At 33.2% G+C, this 23,008-nt stretch overlaps 4 protein-coding genes and 2 pseudogenes across 4 annotated transcripts; all 6 read right to left on the bottom strand.

Moving 5' to 3' along the window:
- Nucleotides 1-308: 308 nt before the first annotated feature.
- LOC104781118 (uncharacterized) lies at nucleotides 309-1,747 on the bottom strand. The gene has a single exon (XM_010505714.3). It carries the CDS (start codon nucleotides 1,605-1,607, stop codon nucleotides 744-746), a length of 864 nt encoding a protein of 287 aa, XP_010504016.1. The 5' UTR covers nucleotides 1,608-1,747; the 3' UTR covers nucleotides 309-743.
- Nucleotides 1,748-5,803: 4,056 nt separating this feature from the next.
- LOC104784031 (F-box/FBD/LRR-repeat protein At3g52680-like) lies at nucleotides 5,804-7,442 on the bottom strand (annotated as a pseudogene).
- A 3,104-nt stretch (nucleotides 7,443-10,546) lies between these two features.
- On the bottom strand, nucleotides 10,547-12,223 carry LOC104784030 (F-box/FBD/LRR-repeat protein At3g52680-like; annotated as a pseudogene).
- Nucleotides 12,224-14,425: 2,202 nt separating this feature from the next.
- Nucleotides 14,426-16,348, bottom strand: LOC104781117 (F-box/FBD/LRR-repeat protein At3g52680-like). The gene is made up of 4 exons (XM_087509097.1): nucleotides 16,236-16,348; nucleotides 15,270-16,137; nucleotides 15,054-15,188; nucleotides 14,426-14,952 (listed from the first exon to the last, which is right to left on the bottom strand). The coding sequence occupies exons 1-4, from the start codon at nucleotides 16,250-16,252 to the stop codon at nucleotides 14,632-14,634; spliced, it is 1,341 nt and encodes a 446-aa protein (XP_087365223.1). The 5' UTR covers nucleotides 16,253-16,348; the 3' UTR covers nucleotides 14,426-14,631.
- A 211-nt stretch (nucleotides 16,349-16,559) lies between these two features.
- On the bottom strand, nucleotides 16,560-17,280 carry LOC104784028 (F-box/FBD/LRR-repeat protein At3g52680). The gene is made up of 3 exons (XM_010509107.1): nucleotides 17,155-17,280; nucleotides 16,936-17,070; nucleotides 16,560-16,820 (listed from the first exon to the last, which is right to left on the bottom strand). The coding sequence occupies exons 1-3, from the start codon at nucleotides 17,278-17,280 to the stop codon at nucleotides 16,560-16,562; spliced, it is 522 nt and encodes a 173-aa protein (XP_010507409.1).
- A 3,581-nt stretch (nucleotides 17,281-20,861) lies between these two features.
- On the bottom strand, nucleotides 20,862-22,936 carry LOC104781116 (FBD-associated F-box protein At3g52670-like). The gene is made up of 3 exons (XM_019244755.2): nucleotides 21,770-22,936; nucleotides 21,557-21,691; nucleotides 20,862-21,445 (listed from the first exon to the last, which is right to left on the bottom strand). Exons 1-3 carry the CDS (start codon nucleotides 22,634-22,636, stop codon nucleotides 21,263-21,265), a joined length of 1,185 nt encoding a protein of 394 aa, XP_019100300.1. The 5' UTR covers nucleotides 22,637-22,936; the 3' UTR covers nucleotides 20,862-21,262.
- Between the last annotated feature and the right edge of the window lie 72 nt (nucleotides 22,937-23,008).

Genomic DNA, 23,008 nt, shown 5'->3' with positions numbered 1-23,008 from the left:
AAAACAATATCTAGATGTTGGTATGCAAATACATATTTAAATTATCATTGAATTGTGTTAAATGGGTAATTCATTATTTCATTATTTTGCTAACATTATCAATATGAAAATATTAAATATATTTAGTAAAGTTATAAAATATTAATTATGTAAACTGCAGATTTAAATCCTACAATTAACAATCAAATACAATTATATAACCTTACACTAAATAAAACAAATATATATAATTTCAAATTTTAAAAAACTTAATTTAAAAAATAGTCCCGCGGTAAAAGAGAAGTAAAATCTTCCTTAAAGAGCATATATTGACTGTTCACAAACTATCTTTTAATTGTATTATTCCACTCTAAACAAAAAAGCACATATACAAAAATAAATTAACAACACCTATATGTAAGTATTAACCAAAAACTAAATCCAAAATCAAAAGTCTTAAAGAAGAAAGGAAAAAACCGTACCAATAAGATAATAACAAAACGGTGAAAAGTAGTTGAAACGCAATCTTTTTTTAACGCAAGCCAAGAAAAAGCGTCCGCGTTTTAAGCTCTCACAATATATGTGCCGTGTTCCTAACTCCGTTAAAAAGTTAAAACCACTCGCCACGTCATCACCGCCAACGACTTTGCAAAACTATACACACACGCTCCTGGACCCCACGTGGCCAACCAAACCAATCACAATCCTTTTGTTTTGTTTTTCCAAAGCTGGGCCCCGCCAGTCCCCCACCGAAACGCCGCACGTCACGCCTCAACCAACAAATCCGGTCTTCTCCCCGAAGTAAACCGTGTCATCCCACCTAAACCAGGCAACACCGGTTCATCACCGCCACAGTCTAATGATCTCCTCGAACCGGTACTGTTCCTCGTCGGCGAAACTTCTTCAGGCGGAAGCCTTCCTCTGATATCCGTCGATCTCCTAGCTGAAACCCTCGCCGGAGTGGGTACGACGGCATCTTTACGCGGCGCGTGAGCTGATACGTCTTTGCAACCGCCACCGGTTCTGAAGATGGCTCTGAAGCTAGCGAAAAACCCGGGTTTCTTAACCCGAACCGGTTTATCTTTAAATGAACCGGATTTTTGTCTCTGAATCCGTCGGCTACGGTCGCGTTTAGATCTCACCCTTCCGATGCAAGAAACCTTAGGGGAGGAAGGCTCCGATAACGAAGGATCCGATTTCAACCTCGACCCGATCCGTTTCGGGATCATCAGAGTCCTGGCGATTCTGCAGTTCCTCCGCTTCTTCGCTTCATTGAAACAAGTATTCTGTGGTTTCGGTAATCTGATGATCGACGCCTTTGATTTGAGAGAGACTCGTTGCGAGCTCGAGTTAGGGTTCGAATTCGGGTTCGAATTAGGAGTGGATGAGTTACGTTTCTGTGATTCTTTGCGTTCGAAGAAGGCGTTGTCGTTAAGCCACTCGAGCTGTTCTTCTTTTGATAACGAGTAAGATTCCGGTGGGAAATCGACGGAGGAGATTGAAACGGGTCGGATCTTCGGGTCATGAGTTGAGTCTTCCTTGCTGTTGTCTTCGGCGACGGCGAGAGACTCGCATGAGATTTTCCGGTCCGAGCCACCGGTGCATACTGAAGAAACGACTTGTGGCATTGAATCGATGATGAGACTTTAGCGAAAGACTTGTTAGAGAAAGAGACAAGCTTTGAGAGGTAGGTTCAGGGGAAGAGAAGGTTCATAGATACGAACTTGGGTATTTATATTTGCTGATACAAGAGAATAAGATCCATATATATCCATATATATTTGCTGACTTATCTGATTTTATATTTATATTTTATTGTATTTATATTTCAGTTGACTTTTTATTTAATTTTCTTAACTAAAAAATATTACTAGTAATTAGTAGAATTTATAAGGTGAGAGACTTGTAAAATCTTATATAATATGAGAAAGTTTTTTTTCAATTTTTGCTAAGGAGATGACACTTGGTTTACTATATTTTTGATACCTGTATTTTTTTTGTTTGAACCTAATTAACTATAGTTAGAACCTAATTAACTAAAAGCCCATAAAATAAAATAAAAAAACTATCAACATCTTCTTCTTTCCTTCCTAAATCAGAAACATATACAGCCCCCAATAATCTAGAACCACCTTATATCAGCTGTAGTGATTTCATCTCGAATTTATACCAACATTAAATTAAATTTATAGGTTTGAATTCTTGGGTTTAATTTTTGTGTTTGAATCTTATATAATTTCCACGGAGACAAGCAGAATCAAATTTAAGTAAGACGGTGGAATGATATTATTAAAGTAAATTAGTTTAATTTAAAACAAAATGTTTATATAAAACTAAATTATGAACATAATTACTTAGGTTTGATTTGAAAGAATACAATCATTTTATGCATTGCCTTAAATCTCTACCCACTATTTTCCTCAGTTTTCATTTTTGTTTATATTACTTCTCATTTTTAACTTATTATTTTGAAACACTTGCGAATTTATGATCACTAATATTTGATTTCAGTCTCTTCTCTCTCTTAAAGGCTCAAACATTTTATAAAGTTTAGTTTTCTAAAAACAACCTATTACCATACAAGCACATCCTCTTTCATACTATTGTGAAAACTAAAAAATTTACTTTCTATTCTATCCTCAATTCAATCTCCAACAAACAACAAAACACCGGTAACAATAGTATCGTTATTCGGATCATCCGTTTTTGGGAAGTTCCTAACTTTAGAAGAAATATCATCTTTACTAAGTCTTGAATATTTTTTCCAGAAATGTAAATTATTTTTACCTTGTTCATCTTTCGATGATTTATGTAATCATTTTTAAATCTATATTATGAAAGTTGCCCAACTCTCTCCATATGAGTGATACATCAGCAGTGGAGAGAGTGCCACATGTCAACCAAATTAAAATCACCTAAATTAAAAGCAAACATATTTAAAATTAAGAGGAATTTGAAACATCTTCCATGTATTTTATTATTTTTCATATCACAAACAATTTTAATATTTATATAAAATATCTAGAGAGGCTTAGAAGTTAGAACATGTTGATGTATTCTTTAAGTAAGTAGATGCATCACCAAAAAATAAAAATGTATCGAGAGTAAAACCAAAGATTTATTTCATCCTCTTATGATAAACCATGAAGATATGAATATATAGTTTAGGCGCTAGAATTTTCTCAACAATTTGAAGGGTTTTAGCAGTGACTGGGAATTTGGTTAACATTGTAGAGAAATTCATAAAAGTGAGACCTTAGAGAAATAAAATTTTGTTCACTATCAAATGAAAGATAGTTAAATCAATGATATAATGTTGGTTGAGTAAAATAAAGAGAGAAAGGCAAAATGATATTAAATTAAATTCTAGAGTTATATTCAAGAAACTTGAATAGCTAGCAGGAAGGGAAGCTGTCTATATTAATTATAATCATTAAAGAGTTAACCAAGCTGCATAAAAATCTTTTTGATAAAAGAGAATTTGAGAGTCCCGTGGTATTTAGTTGAGAAGCTTAAAGATAAATATATCTAAATACCTAAATTTTAGACAAGAATTGTAGGATGTTTAAATGTTTTTATCTACTAATCAAATGTGCAAACGGTATAATTATTTTACTTCCTAAAAAAATATGCTAATAGTTTTCGCCTATAAAAATCACTTTATAATAAGATTTAGCTTTAAAGAAAATTTAGTATTCTTTGTTTCGTCACAAAAAAAAATCTTAGTTTTGTTTGTTAATATATAATTTTTAATCTTTCAAATATGAAAATATAAAAAGCAAAGAAAGTATTGCAATATATATATATATATATAAATAAACCCGCATCTAGTAATTATAAAAGAAAATAAATAATTTCATGTGTATTTGATTTTAAAATAATTTTAATATATAATTATGTTGGGCGTCAGATTCTTAGAGTAAGAGTTGAAAGAAACCTTACTATATTATATCATCTAATAATAAAGTAAAATTTTCTTTTGGAAAAGCTCAAAAAGATTGTCATTTGATGCTCTCTTCTTTCACAAATGTCATTTTGTTTCTTTTAATTTTTAGTGTAACAAATTTATTCAATTAACAAATAATTTGATGATTAAATAATTTAAGGATATAATATTATAATATTTGGATTGTATAGGATAATGTCGAGTAATAATTGGCTGTTTTATTTCCACATATTAATATAAATAATTCACATGATCTTGATATTACATTATTTTATTTCATTTTCAATCTATTTAAAATAAACGAAAGTATAATTTAATATATAATTTCTAAATAACTAAATGAAAATTGAATATATATATTTTTTTTGATAAAGAGATAACTGTATATATTTCTGTTTAAAGAGAGAAGTGAATATATATTTAAATTCATGATTTGATTAGCTAAGATGCTCGTTCATAGATCTATATTTAGAATATATAACTCTTGAATATATATTTTTAAAAATAGACAATTTAGTTATTGATTCACAATAATGTATTTTTATAAACCTGACACATTTTTTATTAACTTTTCTATGCCATCTCATCAATCCTATATTTTGTACTAACTCTCATTTTTGTAACTTTCATAACATTTATAGTAATGTAATGAATGATTAATAATAGTATTTAGAAATATTACATATATAAAAATATATATTAATATGTAATGATTGCATATCTATAATTCTCACATAGTTTATGTGACTCCTATAACAATGAAATACTCATCTGTTTTAATTTAGTTATCGTTTTAGGTTTTTAATGAAAATGTTTGGTGAATATTCCAATTTTATCTCTGCTGTTTTAAAGATTTGACCAATGAAATATATAAAAAAATATTAATAAAAGGTAAAACAAAAAATTCAATAGTTTTTTTTTATTTGTGTGAGAAAACTTTAAACAAAAGAAAAAAACTGGAGAAAGTATAAATTACATTTACGTAATTGATATAAAGATTAGTGTATATATTACCCAATTAAATAATAAATTTTCCATATGCTCTTAACTACAATTTCTCTTACAAATAGAAAGATACACATTTTACTAACCTTCACTAGATTAGGACCCGTGCTAGAGCACGAGCTGAAATTCGTTTTATTTATATTATAATTTTAGAATGAAACATCATTTATATGATTGTTTTTAAAAGTTTTTTTGGTTAAAACATTATGCAATAAAATCATATGCTAAATATAATGGCTTGAAAAAAACACATATTTTGTAAGTTTTATATTGTTAATTTTGTAATTTTATGTATAAGAAATGGTTATGTTTGTTGTTTATTTTTTATTTTAATTTTTGAATATGTTTGGTGAAAGTTTTTTTAATATGACCCGTGCTTAGGTAAGATTTTATTTTCAACTACACAATAAGATCTCAGAATTCACGATTAAGTTCGATAAATTGCTAATTTTTTATTTCTTTTTACGCCTAAAAGTATATTTTTATGTCTAACAGTATATATTTTGTAACAATACATGGAATACTAAAGATTTTATTTACGAAATTGTATAAATCATTGGAATATTCTCTTTAATAGAATTCTTTGGGATATTCTTATAACCTACGGATTGACCAATTAATCTATAACGGTTTTTTATAACCAACCTATATTTATTCTATAACTTATTTTGTAACCAACTTATAAAAATTATATAGTCTACAAAAAAGAAGTTTGTACTTCCATTTTATTATGTAGGGTATATATTAAATCTTACATAATATTTTATTTAATTAATATTGTTTTAACTAACAATTTCTAAAAATACAAAAAAATATCCAAAGATAATGTAAACTAAATCTGTGCGTGGAGTGACTACTACTAAATTTATATGATTATATTGATTCACCGTCAAATACAAGTTGATAAGAATTTGAAGCTTTCACTCTGCTCAACTCGTTGAGGAGCATCTTGCGTCTTTCTTCAAGCTTGTTGAGCTCTTTCGATTCAATGGGTATAGTAGTGGAAAATGTTGCCTTCTTTAAGAGCCTTGCGTTCTTTAGAATGTATTTAGCTACTTCTTTCTCTTCTTCTTCTCTTTCACAACCGTATCTTATCCGATTCCACACAAATGTCTCGAGGCAAGAAGACAAAACATTCAGGAACGTACTTTGGCCCATTCCATCTCCTGCTAGTGTCCACATCATCTTTGCTAGCATCCTTATCATGCTGGTGAGAAAAAGACAAGGCAAAATGTGTATTACTATCAGACCTTCATATTTCAAACCCCAAAAGAGAGAAAGACAACCATCAGATCGTAATCTTACATCGATGAGTTTGAGGACTTGTAGTTTAGGAGAGCTATCGAGCATGATCGTAAGCAGATTCCACCACTCTGCTTCACGTGTATACATCTCTAGATATACCAACTGATGAAAGATTGCTCCGGTAGGGCACTTAATCTATTATGCATAAAGATCATATTATAGAAATGAAAGCTACAGAAACAAACACAAAGTTAAATTGCAAGCATAGTTGGTTGTTACCTCTAAAGGTGATAAGTTCAAGGAAAGACGTTTGGCTGATTTAAGAGATCCCAAAATATTCTCATTAACGATGTAAGAAACGTTACTAATAGTTGCCTTGACTAACACCGGAGCATTCTCAATCAGACAACACTCACCATGACTAAACCCTTTCATTTCCAAGTATTCCAAACAAGGAGCGTTTATCATAGTCTTTCGTCCCCCAATTTGACCGTGAATCCATAGTCTCTTTAAAGATGGCGCTTCAATAACCAAAGTCAGCACAACCTTACAAGTACCTCCTTGTATGAGAAAATCTTCAAGATTAGGACAGCCAGATATAAGGTTATGGATTGATTCACCGTCTTTGTAGCTCACATGATAAAGGTGCAAAGTTCTGAGAGACTTCACATAAATTCGAGAAGGAACATCAACAAGAACCGAATACTTGAGTTGCAAGGTCTCAAGTGTATCAGAGAAAAGTACACTAGTTGGAAATCTGACTGAACTTTTAAATAAAAAAAGATCGAGCACCAACTTACGCACATGGCGTACAACCGCAATTCCAACCCATACTCCAACATTTATAACACATCTAGTTTCTTCAGTCTTATCAGTAACTCTGAGACGCAAACTCTCCAAAACCGGAGCTTTGTGTGAAAGCAAAAACTTGCCAACATTCTCTAAAAATTTCGCTATATCCTCCTGATAATTGTCAGAATCAAACTCTAGTTTCGGTACCAACTTCCAGAGAGACAGCCATCGTTTAGACAAAATACTAGTGGTTATAACAGTTTTTGGTGGAAGTAAAGACAATCTCTGTAGAAGCAACTCCTCAGGTAACTCACTGATCCTGTCTTTACCCATAGCAACTCGAATTCTCAAACTTTCACAAACAAAAACCAAAAGAAGACAAAAAAATTAAGAATTAGGGTTTGAGCTAGCTTGCAGTTAAAGAAACAATATAGAAGGGTTTATGTCGGAACAGAGAAATATACCAGCTTTCCATTGCCGTTGATAGAGAAGAGACGACAATTTAGTAGTTTAGCAAAACCTCTTTCAGACTTATGCCTTCCCAGTGTCAAAGACTCTCCAAACCCAAACGCAATGTTCAAGAGACTCAATTACCACTCGAATCTGGCTTACACTTTGATTATACTCTGTGACTGATTCGTTATCAGATTGGCGATTCGAGGGTTGACAACAATTTGCCCAATGCATACCAATTTGAAAGATATTATTATATGTTTTAGGGGTTGCTAAATGATTAATTCCATCCTACGGTTTCTTTCTAACCTAAAAAAGAAAACAAATATTCACATTATATTCTCTTTTTTTTTTGGGTGATTTTTCCAATTTGTTCAATAAATATATTTGGTCGTATAATATTATCTTCCAATTTCCTCAAGTTTTGTATATAACAATCCCAATAAATGCGACCAACAGTTGTGTTTTTTCAATCGTACCTTTTTGATAATTTCTGAAAAGTCGTGGTGGATCGTTAAAATGATTATTTATGAAAAGTTACAACTGTTCACTGTAAAGTTGTGTTGATTGGAACATTCATATATTTTGAAATATATGTATATTTGTCTGTTTGAACTGTTTTCATTTTTTTTGCCATGACACAAAATCAACTAAAATTTCAATCTCAACGGTTTATACATTTTTCTAAATTATTTTCTATCATTCATTCGTTCTTTTAAAAGTCAAGAAATTCCTCTAATTCTTGATTTAACAAGAGATTTATGGAATGATGAATCTAATTTACATATTTTAGTTAGTTTTAAATATAAAAGTTTAATGAAAATACATAGAGTGTTTTTCCAAGATTTAGATGGATTACATAGTGAGTTTTTGAATTTGACTTTTCAATATATTTAAACCCAATCCGAATAAATGCCACCAAAAGTTGTGTTTTTTCAATCGTACTTTTTGGATATATATTTTTTTTAAATCTGTAAAAAATTTAAATTGTAACTTTTACAAAGTGTTGTGATTGTTCATTGTAACAGTTTTTTTTGTAAAGTTGCAACTGTTCATTGTAGAGTTGTGTTTATTCGAATATTCGTATCTTTTGAAATCTATTTGTTTGAACTGTTTTCATTTTTTTGCCATGACACAAGATAACATAAAATTCTAATATCAACAATTTTTACAGCTTTCTAAATTATTTTATAGCATTCGTTCTTTTAAAAGTAAAGAAACTCTTCCAGTCCTTGATTTAACAAAAGATTTTTGGAATGATGAATCTAATTTACAACTTTTAGTTAATTTTAAATATAAAAATTTAATGTCTATATATAATAGCAATCCGAATAAATGCCACCAAAAGTTGTGTTTTTTCAACCGTACCTTTTGTATATTTTTTTAAAAAAATCTGTAGAAAAATTAAATTGTGTGTTTACAAAAAACTGTGATTGTTCATTGTAACAGTTTTTTTTGTAAAGTTGCAACTGTTCACTGTAAAGTTGTGTTTATTCGAATATTCATATCTTTTGAAATCTAGATATTTTTGTTTTTTTGAACAGTTTTCATTTTTTTTGCCATGACACAAAATAATATAAAATTTCAATATCAACAGTTTTACAGCTTTCTAAATTATTCTCTGGCATTCATTCTTTTAAAAGTAAAAATATTCCTCGAATTCTTGATTTAACAAAATATTTTTGGAATGACGAATCTAATTTACAACTTTTAGTTAATTTTAAATATAAAAATTTCATGAAAATACTTAGAGTTTTTTTTTCAAGAGTTAGATGGATTATATAGTGAGTTTTTGAATTTAACTTCTCAATATGATAAGAAAGATGTCTTTTATTTAAAAACAGTTTATATGGGTTATTAGGTGAAATTAAGTGCAGACACAATATTTACGATTTTTCGTAGCACCTTTACATAACTTTTTTTTAAAATTCAAACGGTTGTATATGTTCATTGTAAAGTTGTGTCTTTTCACTATACTTTTCATCACAACTTTTTGGTTTTATAGATGTGTCTATTTAAATAGTCATGTCTTTTGAAGTCTCTTTATATTTGTCTCTTCATCAGTAACTAACAAGTTCGTTAAAACAAATTTTCCTTTTTATGTTGAATCTAAATAATTAAATATTAATATCTAATATTCAACGTGATTCTATAATCTAACTAAAATTTTAGAAATGATTATAGCAATAGAGAAATTTCATACAATTTAATCTAGAATTTACAGTTGCGTCTATTTTTATCGTAAGTTTTTGTTAAAAAAATAGTTTAATATTTAAAAATAAGAATAACAATCTGAATAAATACGAACAATAGTTGTGACTTTGCTTAGTATTTTTTTGTAAGAAATTTGTTTTTATTCCTTTGTTTTAACTCAAACAGTTATATCTTTTCATTTTAGAGTTATGTCTTTTCACTGTATTTTATTCATATTTTTTCATCACAACTTTTCATTCTAATAGGTGTGTCTATTTAAATAGTCTATTTATTTGTCTTTTCATCAATAACTAATAAATCATTGTTCGTTGAAACAAATTTTCCGTTTTATGTTAAATCTAAATAATTTGAATATTAATATATAATATTCAACGTTATTCTATTTTTTAACTAAAATTTTAGAAATAATTATAGCAATATAGAAATTCAATAAAACTGAATATAGAATTTTTGCGTTGCGTCTATTTATCGTAATTTTTCGTTAAAAACTAATTTAATATTCAAAATTTATATTATTTTGTTTTTAATTATAATTATTTAATAGAAAATTATATTTACTCATTACAACCATTAGTTTAATATTTTCAGTTAAGATCACTTTGTCATAATAATTTTTTTAATTGTAGTTTTACCATAATTCTTCGTAAAATAATTTTATATTTATAACACTTTAAACAATATTTTTTTAAAAAAGTTGCGTTTATTCTTCATAATATTTTTTGTTACAAGTTTTCATTTTGATGGTTGTATTTTTACAAACAGTTTATGTATTCAACCTATTTTATTACATTCAAATGATTTCATGTATAATTTTAAGTTTTAAATTTTATTTACTTTTTTCTAAAATATTTCTCCCACAATAGGGGGAGGGAGGGGTCTGAGTCCTAGTAACTAATAATAGAAATATAAATAATTCTGAAACGTACTTCCAAGTATCTCAATCTAAACAGTAAACACCGCAAAACCCATTATGGATTCTTCTCATGTTACATTACTTAAAAGAGTTAAAATACATATAAGATTATTCAAACACAAGGTGGCATGAATTTGAAGCCTTGACCACACCATTCATCTCGTTGAGCATTTCAAGCTTCTCTTCGGGTTCAATGGGTCTTGTGGAGAAAGTTGCCTTCTTCAAACATCGTGCGTTCTTTAGAATGTATGTAGCAACCTCTTTCTCTTCTTCACTTCTCCAATCATATCTTGTCCACACAAATGTCTCAAGGTGTGACGATAAACATATAGGAACACGCTTTGGCTTCTTCCATTTTCTGATAGCCACACCAACTTTACCAACATCTTGATTTTTCTAATGAGACAAACATGCGGCAAAGGGGAATGCAATGTATATTACTATTAGACATTCAAATATATCTAGCCGCTACTAATAATGAAAATAACTTACATCAATGAGCTTGAGGACTTGTAGTTTAGGAGAACTCTGGAGCATGATCCTAAGTAGATTCCACCACTGCACTTTACGTGTACTCATCTCTAAATACACCAGCTGATGGAAAATAGCTCCGGCGGGAGAGTCAATCTATGCATAATTAAACATCATAGTATTAAAGCTTCATAAACAACTAAGTTAAATGTGACAAGCATAGTAATAGTTGTTACCCCCGAAGGTGATAAGTCCAAGGAAAGACGCTTGGCTGACTTGAGAGATCCCAAAATCTTCTTATTGACTATAGCAGAAATGTTACTAATATTTGCCTCAGCTAGCTCTGGCGCATCTGCAATCAGACAACGCTCATAACCACTTAACCTTTCAATTTGCAAGTATTTCAAAGAAGGAGCGTTTATCACATAGCCCCCTTCCGTACACGAGTGCAATCATTAATCGATAGTCTCTTCAAAGATGGCACCACAATAACAAAGTTCTTAACACAATTAGGGTAACCTCGATGAACGAGCAAATCTTCAAGATTTGGGCAGCCGGATAAAAGGTTAAAAACAGATTCATCGTCTTTGTACGTCACAGAGTCAAGGTGAAGAGTTCTAAGAGACTTCATAGAAACCGGAGAAGGAAGATCTATATGAATCGAAGGATTCTTGAGTTTTAAGGTCTCAAGTGTATCACAGAAAAACATGCAACTCGGAAACTGGATTGAAATGGATAAGGAAATCGAGACTTGGAGTACGAACTCACGCACATTGCGTGCAAATGCAATCCCAGCCCATAGTCCAACATCTATATCATCACATAAATCTGTGACTGTGAGATGCAAACTCTCTAGAACTGGAGCTTTATGTAAAAGCAAAGACCTGCCAACATTCTCTGCAGTTCTCGGATTCTTAGAGTTAAACTTGAGTTTCGGTACCAACTTCCAAAGGGACCTCCATCGTTTAGACAAAACACTCGTGGTTATAACAGTTTTTGTTGGAAGTAAGGACAGTATTTTTAGAAGCAACCCTTCAGGCAACCCATTGATCCTGTCTTTACCCATAACAACTCGATTTCTCAAACTTTCACCAATTAACAAAACCAAAAAGAAGACAAAGATAAAGAATTAGAGTTTATATAGCTAGCTTGCAGTTAAAGAAACCATATTTGTAACGAAACAGAAAAACATACCATCGTTTCATTGTCGTTGATAGAGTGAATTAAGAGACAACAATTTAATAGATTAGCAAAGCCTCTTTCAGATTTATGCCTTCCCAGTGATGCTATCGAATCAATAACGCTCCAAACACAAACACAGTCTATTCAAGAGACCCAACCCCCGCTCGAATCTGGCTTCAGCTGATCTTTTATCAGATCAGCGATTCGAGAGAGGACAACAGTTTTCCCAGTGCAAAAAGATAAAAATATTTTCTTTGATTATTTGGGGAAAAAAATTAGTTTTAGGGTTTTTTTTGGAGGAGCATCCTATAGGTTAGGAAAACAATTATTGTTCATATTCTATTTCGTAAATCTTTTCCATTTTGGTCCGATTTACACATTCAAAAATATCTAATCTGAATAATATATACTTATACAATCTAACGAAGGATTCGATTTCAATTTCGGGATCATCGGAGTCCTAGCGGTTTTTTATTTAATTTATAGTATTTTAGTTGACTTTTATTTAATTTCTTGACTAAAAATATTACTAGTAATTACTCCCTCTGTTCCAAATTATAAGATTTTTTAGCCATTTATTTTTGTTTCATTTTCTAAGATTTTTTCAAGTTTTTATGCACTTTTTAATATTACTTCAATAGTTTTTGACTATTTAATTTCTGCAGTATTTTTTTGCTATTGGTTAAATTTTGTTAAATAATAAAACATTTATTGTTTTTTAATCTTTATGTTTTTATCTAAAACTCTTATAATATAGAACAGAGGGAGTACATCATATAGTGCTTTGATTTGTAAAACATATTGCCATACATGCTTCACCCAAACGATATACATGCACGTATTTATATGGTAATATGTTTTACAAGCAGCATGTATGCATGAGCATGATGTATTGATGCACCGTGCATGCAGTGTCGTGTTTACCCTTTAAAAAAAGGCACTTGCCCACAGCCACATTTTATACGTTTGATTTTTAGGCCACATTATTAAAAATATTTTGTTGATTTAGTAGGTTTAAGTTGTTTTGCATATGTATTTTGCTTGAAATATTCATGTCACTATATACATTTAGACCCTTAATTTTGTATCGTCGCTCATTTATTTTCTTATGGTTATATTTAGGTTCATTAGAAATAATTATTTAACTAAATTTAAATAGGCCGTATTTTATTTCCGCTCGAATCCCCAAAGAACCTAGGCACTGGATGCACATAATAGTAATAAAAAAAAGTTGTTGTTGAACCATTTTCATCCAAATGGTCTAACTATAATCATCCAAATGAGTTTTAAAATTTTGCCTACAATTTAAAAACTCATTCAGATGCTCATTTTTAGATAAAACATACAACATCTGGATTTTTCATTTAGATGGACCATTTGAATGAGCAAACGAATAGGGCCTTACTTACTTTTGATACTAGCTTTTGATATTCATCCAGAAGATTTTCCTGATGTTCCCTTTCGTTATCTTCCCTCAAGACCGCCTACACTATCCATCACAGATCAGCTTGTGAACCTTGATGACACAGTGAGACATGAGTCCATTTTAAGCTTTGGACACTAGAGATATGGACCATGGCAGGAAGAGAGATGGAGCATGACTAACTCATACTTTTACCCGGTAGATATGAACCATCGACCGTTTGTGAATTGCAGGCCAGTGGCGGACTCTAACCAAGTGAACCTGGATATCCAAAGTTTTCAGATGGATCCAATTGCATACCCCAACTATATTATTAGTTACAACGAGTTTTGCGTCTCTTGTAATCTTTCGCCACTATTGCGTCTCAGTTTGGTCTTGATTTTCCTACTTTTTTTTAATCCTGAAACATGTTTATGCGTCTTGGTGTTCACTATATCCTCTAAAACCTTTCCTAATTTAGTATCATTTTCTCTAACAATACAATCCCTCGTTTAACTACCTAACTACCCAAGTTCCGCCAAAATCACAAACGAAAACCAAGATGGTATCATTCATACATATAAGACAAATTAAGAAAATTTTCAATACTGAATGGCCAAATGTAGAACCATCCCCGAGTTCCAAAACCTGATGTAAATCCATCTAACGAGAAAAACCAACAGGCTCTACGAAGAGTTAATACATGTAAGAATGTATGTAGCCACTTCTTGCTCTTCTTGTCTATCCCAACCATATTTTATTCACAGTAATGTCTTGAGGTAAGACAACATACATTCAGGAACATACTTTTTGGTTCATTCCATTTCCAGCCGACCAAACCGTATCTTATTTATAAAATCATAAATCATAAAAATCCAAGATTGTATCATCATAATGATGGGATAGATATAATTGAAAAGAACATTGAACACCTAAACGACTAGCACCATGACCCAAGACCCTAAACCGATCTAAATCCCACTTACCAGTTAAATCAGGAGGCTCAATGTACTAAGAAAAGTCTGATACCTAAGCAGATGCATCGAATTTGAACACAAGGTGACATGAATTTGAAGCCCTGACCACACCATCCAATTCGCTGAGCACCTTACTTCTCTCTCTCAACTTGTTGAGCTCTTTCGTATCAATGGGAATTGTTGAGAAATGTGCCTTCTTCAATCGTCTTGCATTCTTTAGAATGTACGTAGCTATTTCTTTCTCTTCCTCTCTTCCCCAACCAAATCTTTTCCACACAAATGTCTCTAAATGTGACAACAAACATTCAGGGACATACTTTGGCTCATTCCATTTGCCGCGGACCAAACTATCACTACGAACATGATTATATTTCTGAGACCAAAGAGACAAGGGAGAAATTCAATGTATAGCATCACTAGACCATATAATATAACCCCAAAGATAGCAAGCTGACTAATAATGAACTGTCTTACATCAGTGATCTTGAGGGCTTGTAGTTTAGGAGAATTTTCGAGCACGAGCGTGAGTAGATTCCACCACTCTTCGATACGTGTATACATCTCAAGAGACACCAGCTGATAGAAGATAGTTCCAGTAGGATATGCAATCTATTCATGAGACCAAATTTTTAGAGTATAGAAAACAATGAACTCAAATGGTGATTAAAATAAATAAATCAGCAAAGTTACCCTCAAGGGTGACAAATGCAATAGAAGACGTTTGACAGAAGTGAGAGATCCAAGAAGCTTCTTATTGGTTATAGATATAGCTTCAACGATACTTGCTTCCACAAGCTCAGGCGCATTCAGAGAAAACCCTGGACATCTCAAGTCTTCAATGTGTAAGTATTTCAAACAAGGAGCATTTATCACATATCCCCAAAACTCAGCTCCATCATTGGTATCATGAATCTTTAATCTCTGCAAAGAAGGGACCTCAATAGTGAAAATCTCAACATCACAATCTTCACCTCGATACACTATCAGTTGTTCAAGACCAGGGCAGCTAGATAAAAGGTTACGGACAGATACATCTTCTTTGAAGCTCACAAACTCAAGGTGCAGGGTTCTAAGAGACTTCATAAGAACCGGAGAAGGTATATCTACAGTAAAACCAAACACGAGTTTCAAACTCTCGAGTGTGTTACATGTAGACAAGCTACTAGGAAATGTGAAGGTCTCTTTCCCTGAAGGATAAAAATCGAGCACCAATTCACGCAAATGTCGAGCAAACGCAATGCCAACCCAAAGTCCAACATCTACGAAACTAACATCTTCTGATCCAAACAGGAGACGAAAACTGTCTAGAACCGGAGCTTTGTGTGAAAGTAAAGACTTGGAAACAATCTCTGAAAATGAAAGGTCTTCACTTTCGCAATCCTCAGAATTGAACTCGAGATTTGGCACAAACTTCCAAAGAGACCGCCATTGTTTAGACAAAACACTCGTGGTTACGACAGTTTTTGTAGGAAGAAAACACAGAATTTTCAGAATCAAAGCTTCGGGCAATAGATTCAACCTATCCTCATCATCATTCACAACACCTCGCTTTCTCAATCTTTAGAACCACCAAAAAATCAAAGAATCAAACATTTAGAGCGCTATACATCGGAACTTAAATGCTCTAAACAATAAACGAAACAAACGAGAACTTACCGTTGTTCTTGTTCCATCTTCGGTCAGTGTTTTGCTGTTCCCAGAGCTTTATATCGCATTTTCAAACCCTCTCGACGCAAAGCACTGAAGTTCGCCAATTGAAGGGAACTAGGGCTTCTTAAATTCAAAACCGGTTTTCTTTTTCAATCGAACCGAATCCGATCGGTTTACTTATTAATTAAAAAAAAATGGTACTATCATCACTCATTGGGATTAGATAAAATTCAAAAAGAAAGTTTGGTTTATTACTAATCTTTTGCTTCATGTAAAATATACGGTAGTTCTATGTGACAAGAAGAGTCTAGTAATTAGTAGATAGATCGATCATTCTACGCTATCTACGACGAAGACAAGGTGGCATGAAATTGAAGCCCTAACAACACCATCTAACTCCTTGAGCGTCTTACATCTCTCTTCCAACTTGTTGTGCTCTTTGGAATCAATAGGTCTTGTTGAGAAACTTGAATCCCAACGGTATCTTGTCCACACAAACATCTTTAGGTGAGACAACAAACATTCAGGAACATTCTTTGCTTCGTTCCATCTCCGGCCGACCAAACCATGTTTTCTAAACTTGCGTTTTTCCTGTGGCAAAAAGGAAATTCAATTGCATATCATCATTAGTAGACCGTCAAAGTTAGGAACCCATAAGAGAGGCCACCAAAAGAAGCTAGCTGGGACTGGTAATGAAATGACTTACATTAGTGAGCTTAAGGAATTGTAGTTTAGGTGAGCTATTAAGCATGAGCGTAAGTAGATTCCACCACTCCTCTTTACATGTATACATCTTTGGATGTACTAGCTGATAGAAGATACTATCAGCAGGAAACTTAATCTATACATAAAGATCATATATAGTCTTATTAGAACATTGTGAAAGCATGCAAATAACTCAATTGCTAGCTATAAGCATAGTTACCTCCAAGGGTGATAAGTCCAAGAAAAGACGTTTGACTGAAGTGAGAGATCCCACAATATTCTCATTGGCTATATAAGAAACTTCTCTAATTTTTGCCTCAACTAACACTGGCGCATTCTCAATCATTCTCAATCAAACCACACCCGTAATGACTAACCCCTTTAAGTGTCAAGTATTTCAAAGAAGGAGCATTTATCACTCTTAATGAACTTTTGGTGGGAAAAATTGTCAAACGAAAGAGGTATTCCATGGATAGTTTGGAAAAAACTACAAGTTTCAAAAACGGAAGGGGGCTTGGGATTCAAAGATCTAGCAAAATTCAATGATGCCCTTCTGGCAAAGCAAGCATGGAGATTAATCCAATATCCCAACTCTCTGTTTGCTCGAGTTATGAAGAACAGATATTATAGAGATGACTCAATATTGGATGCTTGTACTCGGAAAAACCAATCTTATGGTTGGTCATCAATCTTAATCGGTTTAGATCTTCTTAAAAAAAGGCACTCGTTATATTGTGGGAGATGGAGCTAATTTACGTCTTGGTGTAGACAACGTCATCGCCTCTGATCCTCCTAGACCGATACAAACTCTAATACCTCAATCTTCTTTACCTCTCGAAAGTCTCATTTCCACTACTGGTAATATTCGAGTTTGGGATAAAGAAAAACTAATATCATTGATCCCGGAAGCAAAGCATACTATAATCCAGAACATACATTTGTCTCAAGTTAAAGACAAAGATCTTATTTAGAACTATTCACAATCAGGCGACTATACTGTTAATACAAGATACTGGTTTCTCACACATTATCCGTTTGATCCTCGGGAAATACCCTTAAGACCACATAGATCTGCGGAGCTCCAAAACAAAATCTGGAAGTTGAAGATCTTACCAAAGATAAAACATTTCCTCTGGCGCATTGTTACAAAAACTTTACTAGTAACCTCACGTTTACGCACAAAGCATATGAATATATCTTCGACTTGTCCAAGATGCAACCAAACAGATGAAACAGACCACCATGCTTTATTTTCATGTCCCTTCGCTGCTATGACATGGTGTATGTCCAACACGTCTCTATTAAATATCAACCAACTACCAGCTACTGTGGTGGAAGTCATCTCTGAAATCAAATCTCTATCATCTCAGACAACAAACAATTTTGACTCTCTACTACCTTATTCCCTTTATGGCGCATTTGGAAGGCAACGAACAATGTAATTTTCAATAACTACCGCGAACGTGCAAGCAAGACAGTTCTAATGGCAAAATCGGAAACGAAAGAATGGGTTAAGACTATACAACCTAAGGAGCCACTACACAACGCCAGCACCAACATAAACTCTTGGAAACCACCTTTTCATCCGTTTATTAAATGCAACTTTGACGCATGATATAATGATCAGACAAAACAAGGAACATGTGGCTGGATTTTCAGGAACCATCAAGGAGAACCGCTAGTATGGGGTACGTCTAAACTATCTTATGCAGGATCAGATCTAGAAGCAGAGACAAAGAGCCTATTAATATCCCTACAATAAGCTTGGATCAGGGGATATCAATCAATAATCTTCGAAGGAGACTGTGAAGTACTAATCAACTTAGTAAATGGTCAACAATCCAATGCTTCTATACGAAATCTTTTGAAAGATATTGCTTTGTGGACTTCACGATTAGGACAATATTCTTTCAACTTTGCAAAAAGAGAATGTAATAGTGTAGCAAATGCATTAGCAAAGCATGGATGTATTGACAATATTTATTATGTTAACTCTGTTTTAAAACCAATGTGGTTATTGGGAGCTCTATGTAAAAACATTTGCTAAATCAATAAAATTTACTTTTGAGGAAAAAAAAAAAGGAGCATTTATCACATAGCCACCTTTCTCTGATCCAACAAAGTAATCGGTAATCACTAGCCTCTTCAAGAATGGTGCCACTATAGTGAATGTCAATACACCGTCCTTACGGTAACATTGATAGATGAACAAATCTTCAAGATTAGGACAGCCAGATATTAAGGTTACGAATAGATTTGCTGTCTTTGAAATCCACAGAATCAAGGTGAAGAGTTCTGAGGGACTTCATACAAACTGGAGAAGGAACATCCACAAGAACCGAATACTTGAGAATCAAGGTCTCAAGTGTAGTACTAAAGCTAAACATGCTAGTTGGAAATCTAACAGGCCTTTCTGAACAAATCTCGAGCACTAACTCACGCACATGACGTTCAAATGCAATTTCCGTCCATACTCCAATATCTATATTCGGCATGCGACTTTAACCCGACCCGAAGCCGCCGACCCAACCCGACCCGAAATTTTCGGGTTTCGGTTCAACCAAATTTAGGGTTCGGTTTTATTCGGAAGGATTGAAAATCTAGTTCGGTCCCCGACTCGAAACCGACCCGACCCGAAACCCGATTTTTTAATAAAAACAAAAATTATACCGAAATATACCGTAATTTAACCGGTTTAAATTGGATTTGTACCGATTTCAATCGGTTTTAAGATTTAAACCGGATAAACCCAAGACCAACTCTCATCTGACCCGACCCAAACCGAACCGATTTTTTGTTCGGTTATGTTTGGTGGATTTTTTGAAAACCCGAATACCCGAATAACCGAAAAAACCGACCCGACCCGACCCGTATACCCGAACTCGCAAGGCTAATCTATATCATCACATGCACGGCTATGGCTATATCTATTACTAACTTTGAGATGAAAACTCTCCAAAACCGGAGCTTTGTGTGAAAACAGAGTCCTGCCAACATTCTCCGAAAATTGATGTGTATATAATGAAAGTTAAGAGTTAGGGGGAGGTATTGGTTTAGGATTTAGAAAGAATTTTAATGACTTTATGTTTTTGTTGATTGTTAGAATCATAGAAAATTGAAAGTTAAAAATGAAGGATTCCAAGAGATTATTTAGAAAGTTTTTTAAAATCCTGATGATTTGTTTTTTCTAATCTTGTAAAATCTTTCTATTTGATGAAAGAGTTTTCATGACTTTTTGTTATTAAGGAAATGATATAAAATCCTAAACCAATAACATAAAATTTGAATTCATTAATAATCCAAGATTCTTTTCTTTTACTTGAATAACATAAAACTTTTAATGACTTTATAAAACTCTTAATCCAATAACACTAGATTTATCAAGATTTTAGATAATTTTTTACAAATCACAACCAATAACACCAAATTTTTATAGAGTTTTTAAAAGTCTTGATTGAATAACAACATATTTTACCTAACTTTTAAAGTCATTAAAATTCTTTCTAAATCCTAAACCAATATCTCTCCCTTAAACTGAAGTTTGGGTACCATCTTCCAAAAGAGATCTCCATCGTTTAGACAAAACACTCGTGAGTCGTGGCTATCACTCTTTTTGTTGGAAGAGACGACAATATATGTAGAAGCAACTCTTCAGGCAACTCACTGATCAAGTCCTCTTTCACAACACCTCGCTTTCTCTCACTTTACAATTACACCCACCAAAACCAAAGAAGAAAAGACTAATGAGTTAGGGTTTGGAGCATGCAAAACATAAACGAAATAAACGAAACTTACCGTTGTTCTTGTTCCATTTTTCCGGTAACAACACCCTTCAGGTTTTTGCTGTTCCCTGAAGCTAAAATCGCACTTCAATCGCTCTTAACGCAAAATTCAACAAGTAGAAGCTGAGCACTAAAGCTCGTCAACTGAAAGAGACTAGGCTTTTTAATTCAAAACCGGTTCTGAATTAAAATCGAACCGAACCCAACCGGTTTACTTATTAATAAATGAAAAAACAAAAAAAAAGCCCAAGATGGTGTTATCAATATCATCATCACTCATAGAGATTATGATAAAATTCAGAAAATTTTCAATATCCAATGGCAAAATATATAGAAACCATCCCCGATATCCAAAACCCATGTAAATCCCTATGTTTAACCAACAGGCTCTATGAAGAGTTGACTCTTATATGTTAAATTCGAAAGGAATGTGGCAAGAATTGGAAGCCCTGACCACACTAGCCATCTCTTTGAGCATCTTACGTCTCTCTTCCAACTTCTTTAGCTCTTTTGAATCGATAGGATTAGTGGAGATTGTTACCTTCTTCAACAGTTTTGCGTACCGTAGAATGTATGCAGCCACTTCTTGCTCTTCTTGTCTATCCCAAGCATATTATTCCCACACAAATGTCTCGAGGTGAGACAACAAACACAACAAACACAACAAACAGGAACATACTTTGGTTCATTCCATTTCCCGCCAACCATATCATCATCTTTATTCCTATACTGGTGAGACAAACAAGACAAGATGAATGGAATGTACTATATCATAAGTAGACTATTAAAAATATAACCACAAAGAGAGAGACCATCCAAAATAATGATGAAATATCTTACATCAAGGAGCCTGAGGACTTGTAGTTTAGGAGAGATTTCGAGCATGACCGTAAGTACATTCCACCACCCTTTTTTACGTGTATGCATCTCTAGATTCACCAGTTGATAGAAGATACTACTAGTTGGATACACAATCTGTACATGAAACAGTTATTTTGGTACCTTATAATAACAATGAGATGACCAAAAACACTAAACAGCGCTGAAACTTACCTCCAAGGGTAATAAATCGAAAGAAAGACGTTTGGTTGACTTAAGCGATCCAAGAAACTTATTAGCGATTTTATAAGAACCTCCAATAATATAAACCTCCACCAGCTCCGGCGCATTCAGACTAATCTCTAAATCCTTTAACTCTTGGAATGCCAAGTATTCCAAAGAGGGGACATTAATTCTATATCCTCCAAACCTTTCGTCACAATTATCATCATAAATCTCAAGTCTCTTCAAAGACGGGACTTCAATAACGAAAGTCACAACATCACCATAATACTGACCTCGATCCAAAACCAAATTTTCAAGAATAGGGCAACCAGCTAACAGGTTACGAAAAGATTCATCGTCTTTGTAGCTCACAAACCCAAGGTGCAAAGTTCTAAGAGACTTCATAAGAACCGGAGAAGGTATATCTACAATAATACCAAGTGAGAGTTTCAGAGTCTCAAGTGTGTTGCAAGTACACAAGCTAGGCGGAAATGTGAAGGTCTCATCATGCGCAGGGTATGAAGCATAGAGTACCAATTTACGCAAATGTCGAGTAAACGCGATTCCAACCCAAAGTCCTATATCTACAGGACTAACTTTATCTAAACTAAATCTCAGAAGCAAACTCTCTAGAACGGTAGCTTTATGTGAAAGGATCGACCTGGAAACACCCTCTGAAAATGTTTGGTCTTCACTTTTGTGATCGTCAGAATCGAACTTTAGATTCGGCACCAGCTTCCAAAGAGAACGCCATTGTTTAGACAAAACACTCGTGGTTATGGCAGTTTTTGTAGGAAGAAAACACAAGATCCGCAGAATCAAAGCTTCAGGCAACTGATTCAACCTATCTTCATTCATCACACCTCGATTTCTCATTGTTCTTGATAGAGAGAGAGACAGCAATGGCGTTGCTTTCCTAGTGTTTACACTCGTGTTTCAAACGCTCTATTCGCAAATGTACAAAAAAAAAAAAAACAGAAGAGATTGAATTAAAACTCACCAATAGTGAGACTAGACGGCTGTTGAGGATGCAGAATTTGAACAGCCGGCCGGGAAGGGTTTTGGATAATGCGGCGGATACAATTAAGATGATGACATTATGGTAATTTAAACGAGACCTAGTTTGGGCCATTAATGGGATTTTCATGCATATCGACTAAGTAACTAGTAAGCCTCGACCATACATGAATGGAAAAGGACATATATAAACCAATTAAACAATAACTGAAAACGCATAAATATACAAAA

The sequence above is a fragment of the Camelina sativa genome, chromosome 4 (assembly GCF_030686135.1).
Source record: "Camelina sativa cultivar CO46 ecotype springtype chromosome 4, ASM3068613v1".
Taxonomy (NCBI): Eukaryota; Viridiplantae; Streptophyta; class Magnoliopsida; order Brassicales; family Brassicaceae; genus Camelina; species Camelina sativa.
Note: the sequence above shows the minus strand (reverse complement) of the source record. Positions and strands in the feature narration are given on the sequence as shown.

Excerpts from the sequence above, each read along its gene's own strand:
- LOC104781118 (XM_010505714.3), bottom strand. The coding sequence starts at position 1,607 with ATGCCACAAGTCGTTTCTTCAGTATGCACCGGTGGCTCGGACCGGAAA.
- LOC104781117 (XM_087509097.1), bottom strand. Across the intron at positions 15,189-15,269 it reads TGCATTTGTCACCCTTGAGG|ATTGCATATCCTACTGGAAC; the intron begins GTAACTTTGCTG and ends TCTCATGAATAG. Across the intron at positions 14,953-15,053 it reads AAGCCCTCAAGATCACTGAT|AAATATAATCATGTTCGTAG; the intron begins GTAAGACAGTTC and ends CTTTGGTCTCAG.
- LOC104784028 (XM_010509107.1), bottom strand. The coding sequence starts at position 17,280 with ATGATTGAGAATGCGCCAGTGTTAGTTGAGGCAAAAATTAGAGAAGTT. Across the intron at positions 17,071-17,154 it reads TGGACTTATCACCCTTGGAG|ATTAAGTTTCCTGCTGATAG; the intron begins GTAACTATGCTT and ends CTTTATGTATAG. Across the intron at positions 16,821-16,935 it reads AATTCCTTAAGCTCACTAAT|GAAAAACGCAAGTTTAGAAA; the intron begins GTAAGTCATTTC and ends TTTTTGCCACAG.
- LOC104781116 (XM_019244755.2), bottom strand. The coding sequence starts at position 22,636 with ATGAGAAATCGAGGTGTGATGAATGAAGATAGGTTGAATCAGTTGCCT. Across the intron at positions 21,692-21,769 it reads TCGATTTATTACCCTTGGAG|ATTGTGTATCCAACTAGTAG; the intron begins GTAAGTTTCAGC and ends TTTCATGTACAG. Across the intron at positions 21,446-21,556 it reads AAGTCCTCAGGCTCCTTGAT|TATAGGAATAAAGATGATGA; the intron begins GTAAGATATTTC and ends TTGTCTCACCAG.